Below are 24,533 nucleotides of genomic sequence, written 5' to 3'. Positions count from 1 at the left end.
GAAAAGACAAGGAAATTCGCCCAAAGAACGCCCCCTCCAAAGATTGTGAATTCAGTAGCTGATCTGCCGGTATTTATATCTCAACACCCATAACCGTATATGATAGTCGCCGCTGCTCATGCGTGGTGTTGAAAATACTTGACCAGACCGGGTATTGTTAGCATGACTCTACAGGCTGGGGAAAAGACGTTCTCTCACTCGTCCTGCCCGATATAGGCAATACCGCTACAGAAAAAAGCCACCATCTCCACAGATCTCTTTCAACCCCGCCAATCCGATCCGTCCATCCTCATTCACTCTCACAAATAGCGTCGAGTATTAAAGAATGGGTTGTCTTGTCCTCCTCCACTTCTCCGCATATCGGATACATACACATACAGATAAACCATCTCTTGGTATCATTAAATGGGGTGCTGTTAGGAGACGTTTCATGTCTACTGCCTAGTCCTATCTAGCCTGCTGCTCGCAGTGTGAAGATGAGGTGAGATGCCCAGCCGCCGCGATGTCCTGCAACAATGGATACACGCTTGTGCAAACGGTGTAATATCAATCAATTATCAGGCAGTTAATTATGAGATTTATCTGCATCTGACGCTTGTTTACTTTTCAGCAAAATGTATAATTTATTGTGGACATGTATCCAGTTAGCTATGTTATGATATCCACGACCCGGAAACGCCATCACACTCCCAGCACCAGAAGCCTAAACCGCCATCTATCCCTACCGATCGGTTCATCGATCAAGCGTACCAATACCAAAATAAACCCAATATACACCGAATGCCCGCTTAGTTCCATGCCCATGTATGTAATCACTCCCGCGTCCACTCCCACCAAATCTCCACAACCTCATCCATGGCCTCCTCTTCGCCATCGTAGTCCAAGTCCGAAGCTCCGTGATGCACAAACACCTGCCGCAAGTTCCCATCCACCTCCTCGGCGTCAATGAGCCGGTAACTCTTCTTCTTAGTCCCCTCTAACTTGTCTCTCATTTTGCCCATAGTGCCCTCGTAGCCCATGGCCGCCTCCCACGTTCCCTCGATGAGGCCCAGATCAGCTTGGCTTATGCCGTCTTCGTATACGCTGATGCTATATCCGTTGGCAAGAACACTGTTCCCATCGAACCTCCACCGCTGCAGAAAACAATCTCCGCAGAAATCGGCAATCTTGGCCATCTTGTCGACCGGAGCCTGGTGCCATGACTTCCAGTGATGTAGACTTAGAGGAAGAGCACCTGATTCGTAGAATCCGCTCAAGTCCCCCCTCATATCAAGCTGGTGCAGCCCGGGGATAGCCGTCAGCTCCGTTTGTGTATAGTTGCGTATGCAGTTGTTCAGTAGTCCGTCGCCTTCTCTTGTGAGGCTCTCGGCAAGACAATCATCCACATGGGAATCGAGCTGTTGGAGAAGCGGCATGCTCATGAAGATGCCGGCTCCTCCGTAGGCCATGAATCCAAAGTATTCCACTGCCCCTGGGCTTTCAGAGAGGCCACCGATGTACGTTGGCACGGTTGGATCGTGAGCTGCTAGGAGTTGTGTGATAGAATATGGCGACGGAAAGAAGGTGTCGTCGTCGATGATGACGGCCCATTGGGTTTCATGAGTTGAATAGTCGACAAGATCGCGGATGATGGCAAAATGCTGCTCGTTAACATCGAAAGAACAATTCCATGGCCGGATAGCTGTGAGGCTGATGTCGTGGCTGTTGTACATTGACTCTAGTGAGTCCAAGTCGTCGTCCGCAACGGATTCGTCAACAACAATCGCTAGGAAAATTGCACCCGTCCCGGACATCCAATGAGAAAACTGAGGAATCGAGTCCTTCAGGCGAGATAGTGTCGTCGCCACGCCAAAGATGACTTTGGAAAAATCCGCCACCGGGAATGGCTCTGCTACCTGGAGCGTGATGGGCTCGCAAGATGCGGTTTGATCGGGTGAATATGATGATGAGACCTTCCTGCATTGGTCGTCGAGATCCAAGATATCTACTCTTGACCCTAACAACGGGCTTTCGACTTCGGATACTGAGTTTCGCAAATTGGCATCCGGGCTATAGACGCCACGAAAACAACGCTTCCGAAAGATGATGTTCCGAGTCAGCCCGTACTCTTTGCGCCTCAGATAATCCAGCTCTGAAGCGCACGGCTTGACCGCATGGAAGCCATCTTGCGCTGAAATCGCAATACCTAGGTCAAAGGGAAGCTCATATTGTCTTGTTCCTTTGTTGTGCTCCCGCTTCGCAAGAAGGGTGAGGAGAAACACAGTGGCTACAATGAAAATGAGCGTTATACCTCTGTGTGAAATGGGCGAGTGGCAACGCGTGATGAGCATCATGGGGATCACGCAGTGTTCATGATCCGTATATGGAAACGGGCTGGACTAGTTTTGCGAATGGTTGAGATCGACCGTAGATGTTAGTATATCTAAAATCTGCTCTGCCAATTCTAAATCTGAAATATGGCAGACTGGAGTTATACCCTCCATCACCTCCTTGTTGGTCCAATGTGTCAGGGGAATCTTTCAGGGATACCCATACTAGTAGCGCCAATACATGTATCATCATCTTGTCGCTATATTGCCCCTAGTAGATTGCATCTCGAATTGGTTGACGTCTAATTTGCACGTAAATGCTCCGATTGTGCGTTGACAACCTGCGTTGTCTGCTGGGCTCCACAGATGCGATAACCAAAAGAGGACGCGCGTGCCGGCAGTCACAAAGCCGTGATAGCCGGGGTTGGCATTGGTGAGGAGGGAAAAAAAAAGCGCTATAGTTGCTGAACCCCAAAAAAATCGGGACAAGTAGAATTAGCTGCCCTAGGTGAATGACAGGGACGAAGAGAAGCTGGGGAAGAAATGGCAGAGCCCTGTCCGGGGCGGATTTTGATGCTCCATACGGAGTTCATGACGGCTTGTTAGAATAACCTTCATGGACTGAATCCGCTTGCATATCTCACACCTTGAATCTCGAGGGCCATTGCTTACCCTCGAACAAACCACATTTGCACAAACAATCCCAGAATGTTGTTATTAGTTGCAGCCATCGCCGGTCGAGAATGAAAATGCCGGTGGTGACGTGCATGTACGCGCAATCAATGCGCCAAGAAAAAGGGGGCCCGCCTCAATTGTGATGTTCACTCCACATGCAAATGACGAGGCCCGTTTCAGGCACTTGGCGTTTATTTTCTCCTTTTGTCGAGTAATTGGCCATTGCGGCTGTGTCAAGTCTCTTGGGTTGTGCCCAGTAGGAATTACTATGTAGTATGAGGGTTGATAAGAATACGTGTATTGAAACTACATGTACATTAGTACAGCAGCGACCGAAACAAAGTGCCCGCATTTTTCAGTTGTAACCCAATTTTAACAGAGGAATTGACGGGTAATCAATCTTCTATATTAGATCGGCCAAAAAGCCTTAATCAGAATAGTAGAGGTCGTAGTCGCAGTCATCGATGATGTCCCTACAGCTGGTTGGACCATCATCAACATCATCCCAGTATCCTGACTGTAACGAGTATCTCCCTCTTTTGAATATAACGTCGGCCATGGGAAATTTCTGAAAGATACAGCGCCCTGGCATTGCTTTTTCCAGTACTTTCACCATCCTTTCTTCATCATTTGCATCCACCACGATCTTGGCCTCGCTATTAAGAGACTGGCCCAAGTACTCAACGATTGGTGTTATCCACGCAGTCCATTCCTCGAGGGCTCTCTCTAGTTCTTCTTTAGGCCATTCCAACAGAGAAGGCTGCTCCGCAACAATCCCTATAATCGAAATATTACCGAGAATATTGTCCCAGACATTCGGGTCCATGCGAAAATCGCGGTCGTAAGAAACTCCCATGGGCCGTAAAATGAGAATCAATTTGCGTATATTCTCCCTTGCGTTAGGACTGAATGAATTAGCGAGAATAAATTGGCCGTCACCGTGGAGTTTGACCTGAAAGGTATTCTCTTTGTATAGCATGTCCGTCACCTCCTCAGTGATTTGGCGGCAACAGAGAAGGAGACCAGTGAAGGGACTTCGATAACCACCATCCACGGAGGGCTCATATATGATCTCTTCATCATCGGTATCAGTCCAAATTTTATGTTCATCCTCTTCACCATTCTCACTATAGACCACACTGTCCACAAAGGGCTTATATATGATCTCCTCGTCAGTATCTGTCAACAGATGAGATTCTTCCTCTTCGACACTCTCACTATCGATCGAAGAGACGCCACCACTCTCCAAGTCATTGTGATGGCGCTCATTTATTTCATCGAGCCTGTCAGAGGGGTTTCGATAGCAAATGCCACTAGAAATATCGATGCGAAGATTTTGCGGAATACAGTATCGGTAGATCTGTCGGCGAATCTCTAGTGGCACAGCTAGGAACGCACTCGAATTTGAGGAGGGAGGAGGAAGAGCCATTTCACCCTCAGGTAAACAATTTTGTTTGTAAACAGAAAATATCTTCAACAGATATCGAGGTTCAAGCGAGGCAGATTTTCGAAGGCTTGCTACGATCTTGTGATAAAGTTTGTGGGCGGGGTTTCGACTGTGTGAAGAACCGATGACGGTCCGTATCGTCATCTACACAGTTTATACACTTTATCTAAAGCTACTTATTTACTACAGAGCCGAAGAATTGTTTCGGTCTATACTGTACATGTCCATGCATATACATCATCCTTCATCCAGACCACTCTGATGAACGCACACTTACGCCCATTTGACCTGCTGCCATCCCTTGACATTTGATTGCCAGCTATCAATCAGCCCGGGAAGGGAATTCATGCTGAAGATGCTCTTAAGATCGTGTTCGCCATCCAACAGCCACCTTTTCAGCTTAGGCTCAAAGTCTCTTGACATGACTTCCGTCTTGAGCCCTGAGATCCATCCCTGGCCTTCCTTGATGCTTGCATCGGCAGCTGTCTGCAACTCTTTCAATTGAGAAGCCAAGTCTTTGGGAAGACCGCTCTTCCCAGACCTATCCCGCGTCTTTTCCCTCTCGTTGTGGTTCAATATCCATTGAGCACCTAACTTAATCACCGCCGTCGTATCTCGAAGCATCGTGATGTTATGCATCGAACCCAACATTGTAATCGTACGATCTATTGAAGACTCCCTCTGGTGCAAGATTTGGCTTCGTTGGTTCTCTAGAACCAATTTCAATGCATTCGTAATCTGAGACAAGGCATCGGAGCTGTCAGAAGATCGATCAAAATCGACACATAGAGACATCAAGGTACAAGTGAGGCTGGTAGCCTCAAAGTACAGAAGTTCTGGTCGGGTCATTTCGTCATCTGGACCGGCCAAGAACTTCGGGAATGAGTTGCTGAGGCGTGCCAATGTCTCGATAACATAAATATGATCATATTCCAAGCTCCCAGCTGAGGCTTTATAGCTGGCCGGAGGTTTATAGGCCAGCAGCTCGTGGAATGCTTCAGCTAACATGGATAAGTGGCATCTGCGGTTCTGAAGTTTTTCTTGTTAGTCTGAACGCTATATCATGACAGGGCGGACAATGTTTCACTTACTGATGGAGCTGGTCCAAGCCTGAGATTAAGATGCATCGGCCGGATTGTACTGCTGTTCCAGGATGGAAATGATCCGTAATCAATCGTCTGGATGAGATTTGCTTCGTCATCTACCTCATCTGTATGCATGTTAGTTTACCCAAAGCTCCAATCAAACGCCAGAAGGAAAACATACTGAATCGCGGATCCGACTCCAGTTCATGTGAAGTTTGCCCCAAGAGTCTTTCGATTCTTCGCGCCTCCGCTAGACTCATTGCCCGTGTACAACTCATGCGAAGACGGTCAATGTACTTTGGTATCCCCATCACGCTGCTGTAGCTTCCTGATTCGAATGCGTCGACCAAACGCCGAGGCATCTTAAGCTTCAACGATATCTGGTAGTGAGACTGCAGAAGGTCCATGAGATGACTGCCCCAGCTATCATAAGACGATAGTAACGCAGGGGCAATTGTTGATAGGCGATCATAAAAAACAGGTCCGAGAGAATCGATGATGGTGCGCTTGACACCAATAACATCCCAAATATCGGCAGCCCTGTAAGCTGAACCAAGACGTATATGTAGCTGTGTTAAAACAAGAGATAGCTGGCTGTGACCTGGATTCTGTGCAAGCTGATCATCTAGCAGGAGAGTAGCATGAATGAGGTGACGTGCTTCCTGTGGCTCCAGTGGCTTGCCAGTCTGTGCAGAACCATCAAAAGCTAGGTTCAGGCTGCAGAACGCAATCAATATTGCCAGTTCTGGGAGTACTTCGGTGTTGACTTTAGTGTTTTCACCATCGGACTTCATAACTGAGTCGTAAAAGGTCACACTGGCCTCAGAAAACCGCGAGAGGCAGACGTTGCACAACGTAGATTTTACCGTCGCTTCGCAAACGGTGCATTGAAGTTGTTGATTTTGGCCTCTGAATTTCGTTTTCCGGTGTGTCAATAGCAGATATTGTGTTTTCAGAGCCAATAAGCGTGTGATGGCCACCTTGAAGTCTTTCGAATCACCCTCAGACAATCGAGGTAGATGTTCAAACGCGAGGTACTTCAAGCCGTTCGAATCCAGGCTTTCCATCAATGTCTTGACATCACTGAAACAAGCAGGGCTGGTATACTGATCATTCAGGTAGTGGATCAGCTCTCGAAGTCGTAGCGATGAGGGACGACCATCTACTACGTCGCTCTCACCACTGTGACCAAGATTGAACACTGACAAGACTCTTGCCAATAAGATATTGCGTCTATACATAGGTCGCATGTGCTCAGATGACAACAATTTTGCGAGTAGTTGTTGAACAACGCTCGTAGACCTAAAAGCGATGAAATAAGTACTCACTCGAACCAGTGTGCTGTTAAGTTTAGAGAGGTAGGGGGAGGGAGTCACTCACTCCGGGTCAACATCCTTAATGTGGCCTGCAGCATCAATTATATGTCGCCACACAGCAATATCAGATGCAAGCAACGTCAATTGTCTGTCCGCATCGCAATCGGAGAGACAATCCCTGCAAAGGTTGAACACAGCAAGCCAATCGCCATCCTGTTTGAACTTGGCAATTGCGCGCAGGGCCACTTCTTTTCGGCCTTGGCAAAATTGCGCGGCAGGAGAGAAAACAGGGCTAGAAATGAGCTTGAGGAAGTCTTGAGGAGTTCCGTGGGTCTCGACAATGTCATAGAGCAGGAGAGTCTCTTCTTCTGTCTTCACACGCCTGGCTGGAGGTTTGGCCGATGTATCGTTTGAGCCTGCTTCTGCCTAATGAGGAAACAACGTTTAGAACTGAAACCGACCCGCCATTGTTTTGATAGGGTGAAAACAATACCTGCTCCGTCGCTTGGGCAGCTCGCTCGATCTGCTTTTGGGCCAATGTACCGTATAATTTCCTCTTATCTGGTGAGGCTTGAGGACTCATCTATGCCAACGTCAGCAGGCTGGTACACGGAAATTGTTCACAACAACATCGACTTGTTCAAAGGTCTGACTTACGGAAAGAAGGTGTGTGACTACAATGTTCCAGAACAACATGTCTCTGTCCTGTGGGAACGAGCGGTCGATGATGGCGGCAATCTGCGCCTCGTTAGCTCTCTAGAAGCACACCAAAGGCGCATATTTGCCAATATGAATGAGATGCCGGGACCTTACCTGTTGAGCGCTGGCAAGGTCCCAGTGAAGCAAACATGATTCGAGACACCGAGTGGCGGCAACCTTGTCTTTCGGTGCAGCCTTGACAGCGCGCACTCTCAGTGGCCCCAGAGTCTCGGCAAAGTCGTCTTGATCGAGCAGATTTGTCGTTGCCCATTCCATCAAGTCAATGGCGTCTACATCCTTGATAGTGCTGCCCTCCTTAACAAATTTCCAGACAGCAGCAACGGCAGCAAACTTGGCGGCGGGATCATCCAGCTGGCTCTCGGCGCAGATTTTGACGGCCTGTATCGTGCAGATAGCTGGTTAGCCTGGTGGGTTTGGTGGCGAACTCAAGATTTGAGGCTAGGAACCGGCGAAGCTCACCTCATAATACTGATCGTTGAGCGTCTTGGCTCGCTTCTCGGCCAGGCGGATCACAACCGGCCAGTTGCCGTCTTGAAAGGCCGACTGGAGCTGGAGATCGACCCCATTCTTAAGGCGAGGTCGCTGGCGATTCATGAGGAGCGTGTGGTTGAAATTCTATGGCTGCACGCACTCAGTCGCTTCCAGGTTCCGTGGCAGCGAAAGCCCATGAGAATCGTTGGATGGTTTGGAGGGGTCACTTTGGAGAAGCAACATGGAATGTTGATCTGAGCAAGGCTGACAGCTGAGCCACACATACCCCACCAGATGTGGCTGGAGAAATGTGGCGCATGACGAGGCTGTCATCACAATTTGCTAAGAGAAGAGCGCCGTTTTGCCAAGGTACGTACCTTCACTGTGATGAGCCTCTTATTACAGCTGGACTAAACTCAGAGGGGAACCTTATTCATATTTACCTAGGCATTCACTGGGCGTTTTACAGTTGAGTATCGCTATAGATGATATTTTACTGCTGTTTTGCACTCAACTTCTATCACATGTTTGGCAGCATGCATTCTCCCTAAGCTATAATAATAATTGACTGAACCCATGCCATGTCAAGTGCCGTCCTCATCTTCCGCTGTGGGCCGGATATTTTCAATCTGCAAATATTCCGACGAGTATTAAGATATATCCCTGGTCTGTACGAGATATAAGACAAATCTTCCGTGGCTGGACGCCGGAATGCCGGCCTAGCCCACCCAAATCCTAGCTAATAAAAGGATGACAGATCATTGAAACCGGCTTATCTTCTCCACATTTAAGATGGAAGCTGCCTGTGTTTGATGGACGTCAACAACATACATGTATATAGGTAGTCACCTCCAAGCTCCATATCTGTATTAGATGTTCATTAGCGTCATATTGCTTACTGGACGATGGGCGACACTTGTGCAAAATAGACGGGCATCTGCCGCTATTGCATTACATACATGTACTTAGCCAAGAATGGACAGAGGCAAAACCAAAACCGGCAATTAATGACGCCTTTTTCCGATCCTTATGATCAATCTCGTACTTCGTACATGTACAGCCCCCAAGAATGCCCCAAGACGAACCGAAACGGAAGAGGACCAAGTCCGAGTACGACTTGATGCTGGTCAAGAGGCGGAGGTTTCGTCCTGCAAAGGCTTGCTATCCATGCAGGCGGCGCAAGGTCAAATGCGATCTCAACCAGCCCTGTGAGAGCTGCAACATCCGCGGACACCCAGATCTGTGCGATTATGCTACACCCGCGCAAGCAAATGCCTTGCATAAGGCTGGCAATGCCTCGATTGTAGGCAAATCACATCCTGCGAGTGATCACGAAGATGCATTGCCCACTCCCAAGGAAGAATTGCCCACTCCCAAGGAAGATAAGTTGACAGGGCTTTACGTGAACTCCGTCGCGCCATACAACACAAAGTTGCACCTAGGGCCGGATTCACTCCCCAGTCTTCTTGCGAAATACCAGAGCCTCAGCTCCAACCAACATCACCAAGAACGGAATAACTCTAATGGGGCTGCCTTCAAGCCACCGACAAATCCGCAAACTATTTTCGAACTGCTTTGTCTGCAAGATTCTAGTACAGTCTCACCATTTACCAATCTGTGGAAACCGGAAGACGGCCCTGAAGTTGTTTATAATGCGCTGCCCGAAGATGAATCTTTGACAGGGTAAGCTTCAAAGATGCATAGTGCCCCGGCTACAGTGATGAGGGCTAACGATAAAAACGCTGAAGCTATGTTCGCTTTTTCCAAACCTCTCTCTTCCGCATTTTGCCTTTTACCATCAATTTCACTCAACTAGAAGCTGTTCTGTCGGACTTCCTTCATGAGCGAGCAAAACACCCTGCAGAGACTTTACAAAGCCCTCCATCTGCTTGCACACTGACGTGGTTTGGACTACTGTTCGGCATTCTGGCGTGCGGCGCACAGCTTGGGTCTGATCAGGAGTCCGAATTGATCAAGGCTCGTGTTTTCGGTGAGTGTCCCAGCAGCCATCATCTACGTACTAAAGGGCATTCCCTTGGCTTCTTACTAACACGCAACCCATGTAGCATGCTGTTCATTCCAGTGCCTAAGGCTGAGCAATTTTATTTCTTTTCCTGACATCCACACTATTCAGGCTCTCATATTACTTGTAAACTTTCTACAGAATCAGGCCAATGCGGGGGCTTCTTGGTCAATTCTCGGTAAATACTTCAGCTTTGATTCCGCCTAAACTATGCCTTTTACTTGAACAAACAAGTACTAAACACATCAATCCTAAGGGCTTACTATACGTCTCGCACAATCACTAGGACTTCACTGTTCTCCAGAGCCGAATACTGTTGATGTAGATCAACAAGACGAGGCTACTGTTAAATACTACATCTGGTATATGAGTAAACTGCGTCTGTTCCTTCAAAAGCAAGGCTAATACCAGTCTGAATTGACTAGGCGATCATTAATATGGCAGGATACGTTAGTTTCTTTATGCTACGGGCGGCCGTCCTGCATTGCGGTTGTAGAAGACATCCCACCTGAATCGTCATCATCAGTATCATCGATACTGCCTCGCCTGAACTCTTTTACAACCAGCTGCAATCATCTGTTCATAACAGCAAACAAAATTAGTCAAGCAATCAATAAGGCCAAATTTTTAGGGCAACAACTATCACTCCCCGAAATACACGACTTTAAAAAGGTAATTGATCATATCGTTAAGCAGTCGACTTCTCACCTCCAGGATGTCTCAATATGCGAGAATCGAGACGAATGTATCCAGCATAACTTCTTTCGAGAGTTTGTGGACTCAGTCACGCTCTGTCTCTACCGTCCAGTGGTGCTCTCCCACGGAGATGCGTACAACAAAGAACTTACGGATATGTATCTGCAGCGCTGCCGCTCTGTTCTTCACACATATTTGGAGCTACTCAAACTCGGGTGCCCAATCAGGCGATCATGGGTTTTTGTTCACGTTACGCTCAGTTGTGCCTTGACTCTTGGGTTAGCTGCTAATACCCAAAGTGACATCGCCGACAAGCTTTTTTTGAAAGGATTTTTGGATACGTTCTCTCAGGCAAATATTTTTGCCAATGTGTCGTCGTATCAAGATGCGCTGAAATTACTTCGACAGTCAATGAGTACATATGATTAGAGATGTAGCAAAAGCTATACCTCTGATAGTCAGTGAGAAGAAGCATTGATATTGTGGGTATCATCTAACTGCTATCTGCTGTCTCAGCTTGTTGCTGGAGGTATTTCGGCACGCTTTCGCCAGCTCTCCACTTGTACTGGCTACCCGGATGATCTTCCGGTAGTCTCTTAGACCTGATAAACACTTCTCTTGCAGTTGCGCCTTCTTTCTCGACACCACTTCGGAATACGCCTCGACTTCGCAGTTCAGGAAGAAGATACTCAATGATATCTTCAAAACTACCTGGGTTTGTGACATGAGCCAGATTGAAGCCGTCTACCCCAGACACTTCGATCCACCTCTCTAACTCATCTGCTACTGTTGCAGGACTGCCTACAACCTTTGCCCCGAGGCCGCCAATGCTGAGATATTCTACAATTCTTCGTTTGGTCCATGGGAGGTTGTCTGTTCCTGGGACAGTGTCTGACCATCTTCGGACTATCGACTGCAACCTAGGCGAATCAGTGAAGCGGAAATCTTCATCATCTGAATAGCCAGAGAGATCGACTCCAGTCCATCCTCCGAAAAGTGCCAAAGCTCCTTCTTGGTCAGCATACTGAAGATAGCTTTCCTTCTTGGCCTGAGCTTCCTCGTCCATTGAAGCGACAATAACGTTAATTCCCACAATCACTTTGATGTGATCTGGATTCCTCCCTTCCTTTCGTGCTACCTCGCGAATGTTATCAACAGTTTTCCTGACGCCTTCAGGCGTCTGGCCTCCGACAAAGATGGCTTCGCCGTGTTTTCCCCCGAAGCCATTGCCCGCCTCGGATACTCCAGCTTGGAAGAGGAATGGGGTACGCTGCGGAGAAGGCTCACAGAAGTGCGGGCCAGGTACCTCAAAATATTTGCCCTTGTGGTGAATCTGGACAACGCTGTCACTGGCGATGTAGCTACCTTGCTTGCGATCTCGAACAACAGCGTCATCTCGGAAACTTCCCTCCCACAGTTTATACAATACTTCCATATACTCATGGGCAATTGCGTATCTTTCGTCGTGGGGAATCTGCTCCTTCAGCCCATGGTTGCGAGCTGCACTATCAAGGTATGATGTGACGATGTTCCAGGCAACCCGACCTTCACTGAGATGATCTACTGTCGATAGACGCCGAGCAAGCGCATAAGGCTTTTCATAAGTCAAGCTAGCAGTGACCCCGAAAATGAGGTTCTTGGTCACAGCTGCCATTGCAGGAACCAGATATAGTGGGTCATTGACCGGAAATTGAGCTCCAGATGCTAGAGCTGGCACGACATTTGCAGGGCCCTTGTATACGTCATACGGCCCCAGGGTATCTGCGATAAACATGGCATGGAACTGTGCTTTGTCGAGGAGCTGTGCTAGGTCTGTCCAGAAGGAGAGTTTTGTATATTGATCTGTTTTGTTTCTTGGATGTCGCCAGAATCCAGGTGCGAGATGGCCAGGAGTATTCATGACAAAGGCATTCAAGATCATTTGCTTTTTACCTTGGGGATGCCCATCGCCAGCGGCGGCAGCAGCAGTAGGTGTGCTGTCGCCCATTGTTGAATCAGTGATGCTGTCTAGCAAAATTTGAGAATATTTTGAAAGACTTGTCGTGGGGTATGCATATGATAGTAGTGCTGCAGTATGCTTGTTTAGGATCTAAAGGCTTTTAAATAAGAAGCGGAAATAACGTTCCACATCTTGACACATTATCCCATCAATTAAAATTATCCTATTGGCTCTATTCAGACATCCTGGGCTCAATAATTATTAAAACATCAGAGCTTCGTTTAGCTAACGTTGCGCGAAAGGCAAGGCTGATGTTCCCGCATAAAGTCGTCACACTATGCGCAGAGCACGCAATACACACCATGATCTCACATCAACGGCCGATCTCGCGTGCATACGGCTATCAATACCCAGTAAAAGATCGCAATGCTATTGAAATGTATCTCATTTAGCCGGGCAATGTCATCAATCTTCAATTGCTAAACGGCATTTGCGCGGCAAGTGTCTAGTTCCGTTTGTCGGCCGCTCTATGGGCCCTATCTCGCTTCATCTCAACACCACGAGGGCTTGAGGTAAGATTTTGAACAGGCCGCTGAGCAATTATCGACCCGTTTAACAGCTTGAGGGGACGAGATAACGTCATTGCTTCCTAATGCAACGTGCTGAATTTATGGGCCCTTTTCCAGGTTCCCCGATATTTGGACGACGGAGATAGACCGAGATGGACTGCATGAAGATAAGAAGTCGACAGCAGTCAATGCACGATGATTTAAAAGAAGATGTCTCTGCATTTGGCTCTCCAGGCCATCTGTTGAGCGTTCTCGTTAATACAGCTATAGCTTGAGAGAGCATCTTCTCACTGTACACTGGGAAGTCGTCGTATTTCTCAGCTAGTTTGTTTCAACTGGCTTTCATTATGTCGGTTCAGCTTGGAGTTTCCGGGGTGCCGGTGATCCCCCAGGGGACGGCATATGGCCTTCTTATTGGACTTGGAGTGGCATTTTGCGGTGTCATCCTAGTTGCCATCAAAGTGCAAAGGGCCTATCTATCGGAAGATTCATCAACATCAGAGATGTTCATGGTCGCCAATCGATCAGTGGGCACCGGTTTAACGGCGTCGGCGGTGTTTTCATCATGGATGTGGATTAATGAGACAGTCTTTTCAGCTGCTTTCTGTTATAAATTTGGATTGGCTGTCCCTTTTGTAAGATATCTATTTTCTGAATATTTTTTTATACTTGACTAAACGGCTGACAAGTGTTGATTCCAGTGGTGGGCTACAGGATTGTGTTTTCAGATTGCCTTGATGGCAGCACTTGGTGTTTTGGCCAAGATTCGAGTGCCATATGCTCACACCTCATTGGAGATTATCCGCATGCGCTATGGCAAAATCGGACATATTGTGTTTATTATCCTAAATATCACAAATAATGTCTTTGGATGCGCATCCATGATCCTGACAGGGTCACAGCTCATATATGGCGTCTCCGGTATGCACTTTGTTGCAGCTACTATTCTTATCCCTCTTGGAGGTAAGTGTCGTGTGATATATAGTTCTATTTTGCATTCAAAGAGAGAAGTTAATAACGCAAACTCGTCGAATAGTCGTTCTCTATACAGCAGTGGGTGGTCTTAAGGCCACATTTTTGACGGACTATCTCCATACAGCAGTTGCCTTGATTCTCATTATTTATTTTACTCTGACTACCTTAACTCACGAGGCTGTCGGAGGCCTTGGGGGTTTATATGACAAAGTTATGGCAACAGCCCCAGAAAATATCATTGCGAGGAATTATCAAGGATCCTTGCTCACAATGAAGTCCCAGGATGCAATTATATGGGGCTTGATCCTAAAATTCGGAAATCTTGCCCTCGTCGTCATGGTAAGAGATACAGCTTCACACACATCCTAGGTTTTCTCACAGCTCATTTCTCTTTTTTTCCTCCCATAGGACACTGCATTTTGGCAAAAGTCTTTTGCTACTGAGGTCAAAGCTACTGTTCCAGGATATAATCTTGCGGCAATCGCTATATTCGGCATTCCTTGGGGCCTTGGCACTGTCATCGGTCTTACAGCAAGGGCCATTCATAACACGCCTATCTTTCCGACTTACCCCGGCGAGTTCTCTCCGAATCTGGTTAACGCAGGGCTGGTGATGCCATATACTATCAAGGCTCTTATTGGCGACAAGGGCATCGTTGCCTTTTTTGTCCTCTTGTTCATGGCGCTGACCAGCACTGTCTCTTCCTCCATGATTGCTGTCAGCAGCATTCTATCATTTGATCTTTATAAAATATACATCAACCCGAAAGCATCGGACAAGAGGCTTATGAAAGTCAGCCATCTTGCTGTCGTTTTCCACACCATCTTCATCACCGGCATCTCGCTGGCGCTTAACTACGGAGGGGCTGATATGACATGGATCGGCTATTTCAGGCCTATTCTCTCTTGCCCAGGTATTATCCCGCTGGGTCTGACCCTTGCCTGGTCAAAACAGACACGATTAGCCGCGATTGCATCGCCCATTTTGGGATTTCTCACAGGCCTCAGCGTCTGGCTAGCCACTGCCAAGTCGCTCTATGGAACCATCAATATTGCAACCACGGAAGCAAGTTTCCCAGCCCTGTATGGAGCCATTGCTTCATTTTTCTCCCCTGCTCTTTACTCGGTCGTCATTTCTCTTTACAAACCAGACTCCTTTGACTGGCGACGGTTTCTGCTTATCGAGCTGGCAGAAGCCCCAAAAGTTGATAAAATCGAATCATCCTCTCCGTCGAGTGATGACGAGAAGGAGACTAAAGTTAATGCCCAATCCGGTGGCCCTCAGAGAAATGGCATAGTGGTGTCTGAATCTCCAAGTGAGAATATTTCTGTAACTGCTTCGTCTGACCCTGAAAAGGCAAAGACCACCACCGCCGGGGAAAAGAGCACAGTGAGAGTATCAACCGATAGCGAGATTAGCACGCTTAACCTGGACAATGTGCGACACCCATTCAGTGAGGAGACATTGCAAGAGCTGAGCCGGTGGTATCGCATAGCATGGATTTTTTTCGTTGCGGTTATCCTCATCACCTTCATCGCATGGCCAATGCCCTTATATCGCAACTACATCTTTACCAAGACATTCTTTTCAAGCTGGACCACTGTCGCTATAATTTGGCAATTCTTTGCGTTTTTTGCGGTAGTTTTGTACCCCTTATATGACGGAAGGCACGCAATTGTTAAAGCATCTCGAGGTGTTTGGAGGTCGATTAACGGTAAATTTAACAAGACATGAGCGGATAGCCGGCAATAAAATGCTCGATGGATTGGCCGAAGATGGTCTATGCACAACAGAATCGATACTAGTGCTTACTATGCCAGCCGGGATCTATTCGTATGCCAGTAGTAGATACATATGCATGCTGCCTTTCTGTCAAAATTTGTACTTGCATACGTCTATTTTAACGCATTACAGATAAGGCAGGTAGATCATTCGCAAGAGTGGAGCCTTGGTGGTCAACACTTTGGTTTAATATAACAAGATTCTGCAAGGGGCCGGATTGATTCTTAAAAATCATTGCGGGTCCGGAATGTTAGAATAATCACGATATCAGGTTTTATAGCTACTAGCCATAATCTCCGTTTTGCTCAAGTGGTTTAACCCATGTATCTCCAGCTCATACCTATAGAGCACGTAACTGCACTCTATAGGTTATAATGCACGAAAATTGGACAGATTATAAGTGAGAGTTTGTTGTACATGTATGTTCATGTGTATTTAACTATATGCGTGAGTTGACAAGAGTATTTACAGTGAGAAAATATATAGAGAAATGAATCCAAAAAAAAACATCAGCGGCCATCAATCATTCGAACCCTGCTCGTCTACTTGGAAATAGACATTTAGCACTGGCCGTTCTCGTTGCAGAAGTGCCTAAGTAATATTAGTAGAGTATCTTGATAGATATTAACAGGGAGGACTTACCACTCAATGTTGACGGTTCCGAAAGGAGCATTGCCGGTGAGCTGGTTCCAAGCTCCGTGAGACAAGTCAATGCTGTCAGCTGAAGGGCAGCCAGGGCAGGTGTCCTTGACAGTGGCAATGACAGTTCGGCCTTTGCCGCCAACACCATCGTTGCTGCCAATGTTCTGGATGAATACCTTGCGGCCACAGTACTTGGGAGGCCAGCCGCTGCCCTGCCAGCTGGGGGTAAGGGCAACAATCAGCTCATTGTCACCATGCTTCTCGCCACAAGATCCGTAGGCTCCATTCTGGTCGTAAACAGTGCCGGTACCCCAGTGCCTAGAAATTGGATGTCAGTAAATGGGAGAAACTTTACTAAAAATTTCATTCAGAAGGAACAAGACTCACTCGGTTCGCTTCGCCTCAGGAGCAGATCGAACACGGGTAGGCTCAGGGAGAGCGCTGACGAGGCTGGCGGCAGCAGCCAGAATAACAACGGCGGTCTTGGCGAACATTTTGAAAGTTTGGTATTTGGCCTTGGAACTGAAGTTCGAAGAAGTAGAGAAGCTAGGTTATCAGGAGCTGTGATGAGTTGCTGTGCTGGATGATTGAGATTAAGACGGAGAGACAGAGATGGCCAAGGGCTTTATATACCCATTGCTCGCGTCGTTTAACGGAGCCTTTTACTAACTCGTCCATGTCTTCATCATCATCAGATGTCCTTCGGCTGCCGTTAACTCAGGGATCCAGAGTTTCGTGAATAGCTCAAACCGGCGAGTCCGACACATGGTTCCAACACACCATCATGCATTCGGTGTAAGACGTGGAATTCTTCCGCTATTGCGTTTCTCAGGGATTTACACGCGGGAACTAAGCAGGTCGAACAGCCGTGGCCCATGTAAGCATGATGGATCGCCTTTGGCCCCAAGTAGAAGCTAGTTGGTAAGGCGTTGGTGTTTCGGGAAGGTAGAAAATGGACCGGGTTGGACTACGAGTTGTTTTTTGTAAGGCGCAAGTTGCTCCGTAAGTCGACCAGGCAGAAGCAATTAATCTAGGCCACCCCCCCTGACTCAAAAATGCTCATAATTTGCCTGTATTTTCGTTGTTTTTACAGGGGGCAAGTGGTCCCATGAACCATCGATCGCGAATCTCTTGGATGCTCATGGCTTGTAGAATGAAGATTACTGGTGGATTTTCCTAAATGGGGACAACTGCTTCAAGGTTCCTATTCAGGTGCGCCAAGAAGGCGAGGCTGACAGGTAGCATCCGCAATTAAATTAGCTCTGTCGTCGCATGGCATGCACAACTGCGCATATTAAAATGCTACTGTACGGATAACTCTATATGTAAATCTAAGTCTAAAATGCAATAGTTTAATCTAGGCACTCTATGCCTACCTACCTATACTATTGTGTACCTGTAGGTCGAATAAGCACATGTGATATTTTCACGTTTCCTGGAATAATGCCCTTGTCAAGAATAAAGCCGCCTATGAATGCATTGGAAGATGGTCTGATTGTAGACAACTGCCTTGTCGGGGCAACATCATTTTCTAAATGCAGAAGCAGCGAAGAGGCCTCACCTGCTCTTTATGAACCTGATACTTTTATTCCATCGCCCTGCAAATACTCTGACATTCTTTTTTGCCATGCAAGCGGTTTCGTGTTCGCTGTTTCTTTCCTCGGGTGCGAATAGTTGAATTACGCTTTGCACAAAAACGAAGACTCAAGTGAAGACAAATTTCAACTCGAAAATCACCAGGCCTGTGCTAGCACGAGTGCAAGGGCGCAGTCATCAAACGGCGGGATTTTCTCCTTCCTATCTAGTAACACGTACAGCCGAAAAAAACCTGAGATGGTAAATGCTCTGTCCAGGATAGCTAGGCCACAAAACTAGGCTACCATTACGTACCTATGTATATATTCTGAGCCTCAAGCGTTTACGGACGTGTTCGGCAATCCGATATGTCCAATTAGGGTTTGGGCAGTCGCATAAGGCATGGAAGTCAAGAAACTACAAGTAGACATCTGTATGCCACCGATATGCAGTGGGCCAGCACCCTCAGCACCCCCGAAACTTGAGACATCGTACGGAGCACAAATGTGGTGTTATCGATAGCGATCAGGAGATTTCCAATTCCGAATTTCCATTTTACACAAGGGTCTGTCTACCGCAAGAATACCAGTATTACAGGGCAACTTCTTCCAGCATGCTAGTTTCCAATCACAGTCTCAATATTCGAGATGAACGAATTAGTAGTAGTATTTTGCCGTTGTTGAATGTCCAAAAGATCCATGCACCGCAAACTTCCCTTAGCTCTACTAGTTGATGAGTATTCCGTATTAGCCATTACCCCAGCTAGTGCAGCCAGTCCCATGTGGCAGTGCTTCAGGGGTATCCTACTCTGCATATAACCTCCTCGGATTTCGTTCACTAGCAATACTTAGACGGCAAGATCCGACCCAAATTCCATTTTGTAGAGGGTTACCGGGCAACCGGGGACACAGCCCACGTTTGTCGCCTAACTTCTCACACTGGAGGTTTCGCCGTTTGGAGCTTGATGTTTACATATATAGAGTGAGATGCATGTAGCCAACTCTACATGCTCTCACTATCTAGAACAGGAAAAAGATGCTAGGGAATTGTAAAATTGCCACCAAATAATTCATGCGACATCACTATTCTTAGCAGCGGCAGTAATTTAGGGAATTTGTAGGATGCTGACGTCTCGGCAGCCCGGCGTAATATCTGCCAAGACAGCGGCATCATGCTGTCGATCCTGGCAATGGTCTCGATGATCACGATGTATCGTAGACATCCTACAAGCGCGGATGATCATCTCATCAAAAATTAAGCATAGTAGAATTATTACATCGGAGTAGGTGTCATGTTTAGAGGCATATTAAATTTAGGACTCGCTTTGGAATGAATCTCACGTTATCCTCATAGCTCACCATGATGCAAAGCCGTGTGACCTTGCTAGGTAGGTAGCATGAGGCAATTAATGGGAGGATACCCTAGAGTGGGCGATTGAAGCGGGGAAGTAGAAGGGCAATGTACATATACTGCGTATTCTAGAAGGGAAGACGTGAGAAAATCTCGCTGAATCTAAATCAAGATAAATAACATATTACACGAATCTTTTAGTGGGAAGATTAAAGCTAGATGAAATGGGTTTCTTCTGTTTGAGTAACAAATATCACGGCTTGGGCTACATGACTTTGATAACCTTGATGTCCACACTAACATTGTAAAAATATGCACTAGCGCTAAAAAGGTTAAGCTTTACAGCTATCAAATCGGTTGAAAGGAGTTCCAAGCTTCGCTATCTGCACGTGAAACTTGACAGTTCAAAGCGGGCAGCTTGATTAGCTCATCTTGCCACACCAGAAGCAATGGGCAGATATTCTCAGATGGATTCGGTATTAGACATAATCATTACCAGTGGGAAAAGAAAACCCCTGAAATGGAAAATAGCAATGAAAAGCCACTGTTGTTGCCATGATTCAAGTAGTTGACGCCCAGTGACTGTATCTTGTTCGTTCCGACACCGGCCTCATAAACCTCTGCCGACGGAAGCCGGTCACGGGACCGGGGTTTCTCCACAGATCGTTACCAGATGCTTTTGGATCGACCACCAGTCATTGAGCTTGCACCGACTTGAAGCGTCCTCGGTTTCCCATAAGTTTCTGGCCATTTCAGCATTCCACAGTCTGATTCTCACCGGTAACTCGCAGAATCCCCTCCAGCATATTTGCATTCTGTTATCAGGCACAACCATGGCAGCGTCATTGCACAACAGCAAGTTGGCCTTCATTGGCGGGGGCAACATGGCCTCTGCCATTATTGGAGGGCTGGCCAACCAGGGCATCGACAAGCAAAACATCATTGTATCAGAGCCTTGGGATGTCAACAGGGAGAAGATTGCGGCTACTGGTGTGAGGACGACCACCTCCAACATCGAGGCTGGCCAAGATGCGGACCTCATCATCATTGCAGTAAAGCCTCAGATTACGAAGACGGTATGCCAGGAGCTAGGTGCATCTTGGTCTCACCGTACTACTCTGCCAATTGTTGTCAGCATTGCTGCTGGAATCACCCTTGACAGCTTGCGAGAATGGCTCAAGACGAGCGAGGGCAAGACGGCGCCAATCGTTCGTGTTATGCCAAACACACCCGCCCTCGTCGGAGAAGGTGCATCAGGGCTCTATGCTAGCGAAGATGTCAAAGAAAGTGAGAAGCAGCTCGTTGATGCTCTGCTGGGCAGTGTCAGCAAGGCTACCGAGTGGGTGGACAAAGAAGAGTTGCTTGATGTCGTGACTGGATTGTCTGGTAAGTTCAAGGTTGTTTTATTTCCTCCCACAAAGGGCTTAGCCTAACATGTGTGCTAGGATCTGGACCTGCATACTTTTTCGCCATGGTTGAACATCTTATTGCTAGCGCAACTGCTCTGGGTCTTCCGAAAGAGCAGGCTACCAGACTGGCGAAGCAGACATGTCTGGGAGCTGGCCAGATGCTTGTCACATCCTCAGATGAGCCAGCTCAGCTTCGCAAGAATGTCACGAGCCCCAATGGAACCACTTACGCTGCTCTACAAACATTTGAATCATTGGGCTTCGACGAAATTGTCAACAAGGCCGTCAAAGCTGCTACTGCCCGAGCTGCGGAATTGGGGAAATCATAGACGGAGAATGATGTGTAAATAAAAGTATTTTGTGATTCATTTTTCTTTTAAGACTTCGAGCTAAAAGAAAATGTCAAGTGGGGTTAAAGAAGGCTCATTAATAACATTTTGCTAAAATGGGAAAAAAATAATAATGATAACAATCAACGGGATCTCTTATCCACCATATCCTCTTCATTTGACCTCTGTGTGAGACCCCTTCTCAGCCTTATCCTCTTCACTTGAGTTCTGCGTGGAAACAGGACGGCCGACAACATCACCAAGATCCGCTACTATCAAATCTTGCTGTTTTCGGGTGTCAGACAGAAATTTGACTAATTTAAATGAGGGGACATGATATATGACTTACAGGACCTAAAAAGTTCTTTCCATAGAAAAGCCAATAAACGCCAACGACGATTGCAAAGATGCCGATTACAACGCATACGTAGTCTACGCAGACACATTAGCTATTTGTAGTTCCAGGTTGAATAAACATCAAGACTTACTCATGTTGTCTCCAGTAACCGGAAGAAACGTGGGGAAACAGAAAAACTATAGATCCCGTCAGCTAGGTCATTTAGGCTTGCCAAAGTAGATATACTCACCACAGAAGTAACAACAACATAAATTGAAGCGATGATGTTCACGATCAGACCAAATGTCTTTCCCATTTTAAAGGGAGTCCTTGCAGTCTGGTAGTTGGCAAGCACCTTCCTTCCACGGACGAGGAGGACCAGGATTGGGACAGAGTAAGACATGTTCAAGAAGATGGTGCAAGATGCGACGTATGCGCTGAAAGCAACCACTGGTCCCAGATACAAGAGACCGAAGAGCATATTGAAAACGAAGCAGAACATGATGGTCCGTACTGGCACGTTTAAGCCCGACTGGATATGAGCAAAGAAATTGTGAAAGACAATGCCGCGGTCGCGAGCCATGGCGTAGAGCAATCTGCTGACGCTGGTAATGCTGGCATTTGTACCGTTGATGAAACAGACGCTGAGCATCAGGCTGAGAATGGTGGCCGCGGCTCGGCTCTTTGTTGCCTGGAGAATGAGCTCGACAATGGGCATCCCGGTTGGAGTAGCCAGAATGGTCTCGGGGTCGACAAGGCAGAAGAGCATAACAAGAATAAAGGCAAAGCCACTAAGTTGACTTGTTAGCCATGTTCTGATTTGAAAAAGACAGGATGAAATGGCATCGAACTTACGTGACACCACCGATCCCAATGGAGTACAGCATGGCTCGAGGGGCATCTCTGGACGGATTCGGCATCTCCTCTGTCATATGCAAAACAACGTCGAATGCAATGAGAGAGAGAGCAGACTGAAGAAGACCCAAGATCCAAGCCATGCCATCGGACCAGCCAGTCTCGTTGTTGAAGTTTGTAAAGACAAACTCTGCACTAGTCTTGTCTGACATGGAGAGCAGAACAATGCTGATGATGACAACGCCAAAGATAGACCAGTACACTATATTCAGAGTTAGTTATCATGCTGAAACTGCTCTTTGGACTCTGCCTTGGGCTAGCTTACAGGCGGCATCGTTCCATTTTCCCAATATCCTATTGCCCCAAATGTTTGCCGCTGTTGTAAAGACGAGGACTGCCACGAAGATTCCGTATGTTCTGGCGGGGGTGATTTGGTAGGCTCCGTTCGATGCAACCACTGCTGCAGCAGAAATAAACTGGGCTAAGTCGTCTTGTATTAGCAGCGTCCAAAAGGATTCATATAGGTCATGAGTGATAATGTTTGATACTTACAACCAAAGTAGTCCTGAACAGTTACAACGACCAGCCAGCCGACGATGTTGGCCCATCCGACTACAAAACTCTATAGAATAGCTACTTGTTAGTGTACCAGATACAACGTGAATCAGGGGGCGCTGAGCCGGGAATCTTACCATTGGCTTCCTCCATCTTTCCGTGCAAAGAGCGTAAACAAAGTGGTACTGTCCACCAGCCGTCGGCCAGATAGAACTGAGTTCTCCAAGACTCGCAGCCACGCAAAAGCAGCATAAGACGCAGAAGATGAAGCCGTACAACAGTGCTACAGAACTACCGGACGGCAGAACAAGACCTATTGAGCCAGCAAGCGCGATCCAAGTACTATGTTGCGAGTCAGTAATCTTGAACACTTGATTCAGTGCATATGGCAATGGAAGTGAGTCGTACTTGAGAATAGCAAAGGCCATGGCCATTGTTGAAAGAGTTGACAGACGGGGCTGAAGAGCCCCGTCTCCTGATGTGGCGGCATTCGACCCAAAGAGCGCCATTGCTGAAGAGACTCGACAAAGGTATTGATGAAAGAGGATATACGATGGATGTACAAAAATCGAGGTGGTGATGGGCTTGATTTGTATTCACCGACTGCCTTCAGCTATTGGTCAGGAAAGCGGAACGTCTGGAAACCTCCTAATGGACATGATCTCCGCGCCTTGTGCGCTCCGATTGTGCCAGAGGCTTTTGATAGACTACCACAGTTTGGTTAGTCCGGATATGATGCATCGTTATCCTTTGATAATGATAGTGAACTGTTGACGCATTGTCCAAGTGACAATTGGTGGCGATGGCTTCGCAAGTGTCTAGAACAAATGATACTGGTATTGGAGATATGCCCGAATAGGCAATTTCCTGAGAAACTTACTGGTGTGTTCCCCAGACCCAACTTGCCATCCACTAAAAACGCGGGGTAGGAGGACGCCTATCTAGATAAATGCTTTGGTTTGGGGCGCTGTTTTCTCGGAATCCTGCCTAAATCAGCAAAAACGAATGATAAATGTGGCTCTATCTCAGCGGTCCGGGAAAGCCTCAAACCGTCAGTGGGTATGGGGATTGATAGCAAGGGTGAAGATCCGTACCGAATTCTCAACCCAACTGATCCGTATCACGGGTGGAGTTACGCTTGGACCGCGGACCGCACGTTCTTCTTCGTTCCCGTTTCTCGGTAACACGGTGACACGCGGATGGTATTCTTGTGATATGGTGGTTGCAGAGAGCGCCACGGATTAGCCTAGAACCCGGAAGAGATTCTCACTGGCCGCTGGGCACGAGTATGCTTCTTTTGTTTGAGGAGAAGATGACGGCGGCGAAGGAGAAGAAGAACAGAGAAACTCGCACACGCGTGCGGGCTGAGGGCCACGTTCTCTTTTATAGATGCAGCAATATACACACATAAGCAGGCCCCCCCGGACGCATATTTCAGGGGTTGGCCGTGATAAGAGCCGTTCTTAGCTGCTGT

General features: G+C 47.3%; 9 protein-coding genes across 9 annotated transcripts; 3 read left to right on the top strand and 6 right to left on the bottom strand.

Moving 5' to 3' along the window:
• Positions 1 to 812: 812 nt before the first annotated feature.
• TRIVIDRAFT_44575 (glycosyltransferase family 31 protein) lies at positions 813 to 2,330 on the bottom strand (the record flags this gene model as incomplete). The annotated part of the gene is made up of 1 exon (XM_014096583.1): positions 813 to 2,330. The coding sequence occupies one exon, from the start codon at positions 2,328 to 2,330 to the stop codon at positions 813 to 815; it is 1,518 nt and encodes a 505-aa protein (XP_013952058.1).
• Positions 2,331 to 3,411: 1,081 nt separating this feature from the next.
• TRIVIDRAFT_225981 (uncharacterized protein) lies at positions 3,412 to 4,413 on the bottom strand (the record flags this gene model as incomplete). Its single annotated transcript, XM_014096582.1, has 1 exon — positions 3,412 to 4,413. The coding sequence occupies one exon, from the start codon at positions 4,411 to 4,413 to the stop codon at positions 3,412 to 3,414; it is 1,002 nt and encodes a 333-aa protein (XP_013952057.1).
• A 133-nt stretch (positions 4,414 to 4,546) lies between these two features.
• Positions 4,547 to 8,146, bottom strand: TRIVIDRAFT_76406 (uncharacterized protein; the record flags this gene model as incomplete). Its single annotated transcript, XM_014096581.1, has 7 exons — positions 4,547 to 5,460; positions 5,523 to 5,641; positions 5,698 to 6,818; positions 6,897 to 7,258; positions 7,326 to 7,415; positions 7,646 to 7,930; positions 8,012 to 8,146. 7 exons carry the CDS (start codon positions 8,144 to 8,146, stop codon positions 4,705 to 4,707), a joined length of 2,868 nt encoding a protein of 955 aa, XP_013952056.1.
• Positions 8,147 to 9,092: 946 nt separating this feature from the next.
• Positions 9,093 to 10,253, top strand: TRIVIDRAFT_225979 (uncharacterized protein; the record flags this gene model as incomplete). The annotated part of the gene is made up of 3 exons (XM_014096580.1): positions 9,093 to 9,706; positions 9,772 to 10,013; positions 10,090 to 10,253. 3 exons carry the CDS (start codon positions 9,093 to 9,095, stop codon positions 10,251 to 10,253), a joined length of 1,020 nt encoding a protein of 339 aa, XP_013952055.1.
• A 982-nt stretch (positions 10,254 to 11,235) lies between these two features.
• TRIVIDRAFT_57812 (uncharacterized protein) lies at positions 11,236 to 12,663 on the bottom strand (the record flags this gene model as incomplete). The annotated part of the gene is made up of 1 exon (XM_014096579.1): positions 11,236 to 12,663. One exon carries the CDS (start codon positions 12,661 to 12,663, stop codon positions 11,236 to 11,238), a length of 1,428 nt encoding a protein of 475 aa, XP_013952054.1.
• Positions 12,664 to 13,597: 934 nt separating this feature from the next.
• Positions 13,598 to 15,959, top strand: TRIVIDRAFT_159961 (uncharacterized protein; the record flags this gene model as incomplete). The annotated part of the gene is made up of 5 exons (XM_014096578.1): positions 13,598 to 13,885; positions 13,952 to 14,213; positions 14,287 to 14,564; positions 14,634 to 15,428; positions 15,582 to 15,959. The coding sequence occupies 5 exons, from the start codon at positions 13,598 to 13,600 to the stop codon at positions 15,957 to 15,959; spliced, it is 2,001 nt and encodes a 666-aa protein (XP_013952053.1).
• Positions 15,960 to 16,567: 608 nt separating this feature from the next.
• MRSP1 (expansin-like protein) lies at positions 16,568 to 17,143 on the bottom strand (the record flags this gene model as incomplete). The annotated part of the gene is made up of 3 exons (XM_014096577.1): positions 16,568 to 16,598; positions 16,650 to 16,967; positions 17,037 to 17,143. 3 exons carry the CDS (start codon positions 17,141 to 17,143, stop codon positions 16,568 to 16,570), a joined length of 456 nt encoding a protein of 151 aa, XP_013952052.1.
• Positions 17,144 to 20,407: 3,264 nt separating this feature from the next.
• Positions 20,408 to 21,312, top strand: TRIVIDRAFT_45228 (uncharacterized protein; the record flags this gene model as incomplete). The annotated part of the gene is made up of 2 exons (XM_014096576.1): positions 20,408 to 20,960; positions 21,020 to 21,312. The coding sequence occupies 2 exons, from the start codon at positions 20,408 to 20,410 to the stop codon at positions 21,310 to 21,312; spliced, it is 846 nt and encodes a 281-aa protein (XP_013952051.1).
• Positions 21,313 to 21,631: 319 nt separating this feature from the next.
• TRIVIDRAFT_45230 (uncharacterized protein) lies at positions 21,632 to 23,568 on the bottom strand (the record flags this gene model as incomplete). Its single annotated transcript, XM_014096575.1, has 8 exons — positions 21,632 to 21,744; positions 21,801 to 21,846; positions 21,900 to 22,440; positions 22,505 to 22,766; positions 22,830 to 22,985; positions 23,057 to 23,126; positions 23,197 to 23,401; positions 23,468 to 23,568. The coding sequence occupies 8 exons, from the start codon at positions 23,566 to 23,568 to the stop codon at positions 21,632 to 21,634; spliced, it is 1,494 nt and encodes a 497-aa protein (XP_013952050.1).
• Positions 23,569 to 24,533: the final 965 nt, after the last annotated feature.

The sequence above is a fragment of the Trichoderma virens genome (genome assembly GCF_000170995.1).
Source record: "Trichoderma virens Gv29-8 chromosome Unknown TRIVIscaffold_87, whole genome shotgun sequence".
Lineage (NCBI taxonomy): Eukaryota > Fungi > Ascomycota > Sordariomycetes > Hypocreales > Hypocreaceae > Trichoderma > Trichoderma virens.
The sequence above is the reverse complement of the archived record's forward strand: the minus strand, read 5'-3'. Positions and strand labels throughout refer to the sequence as shown.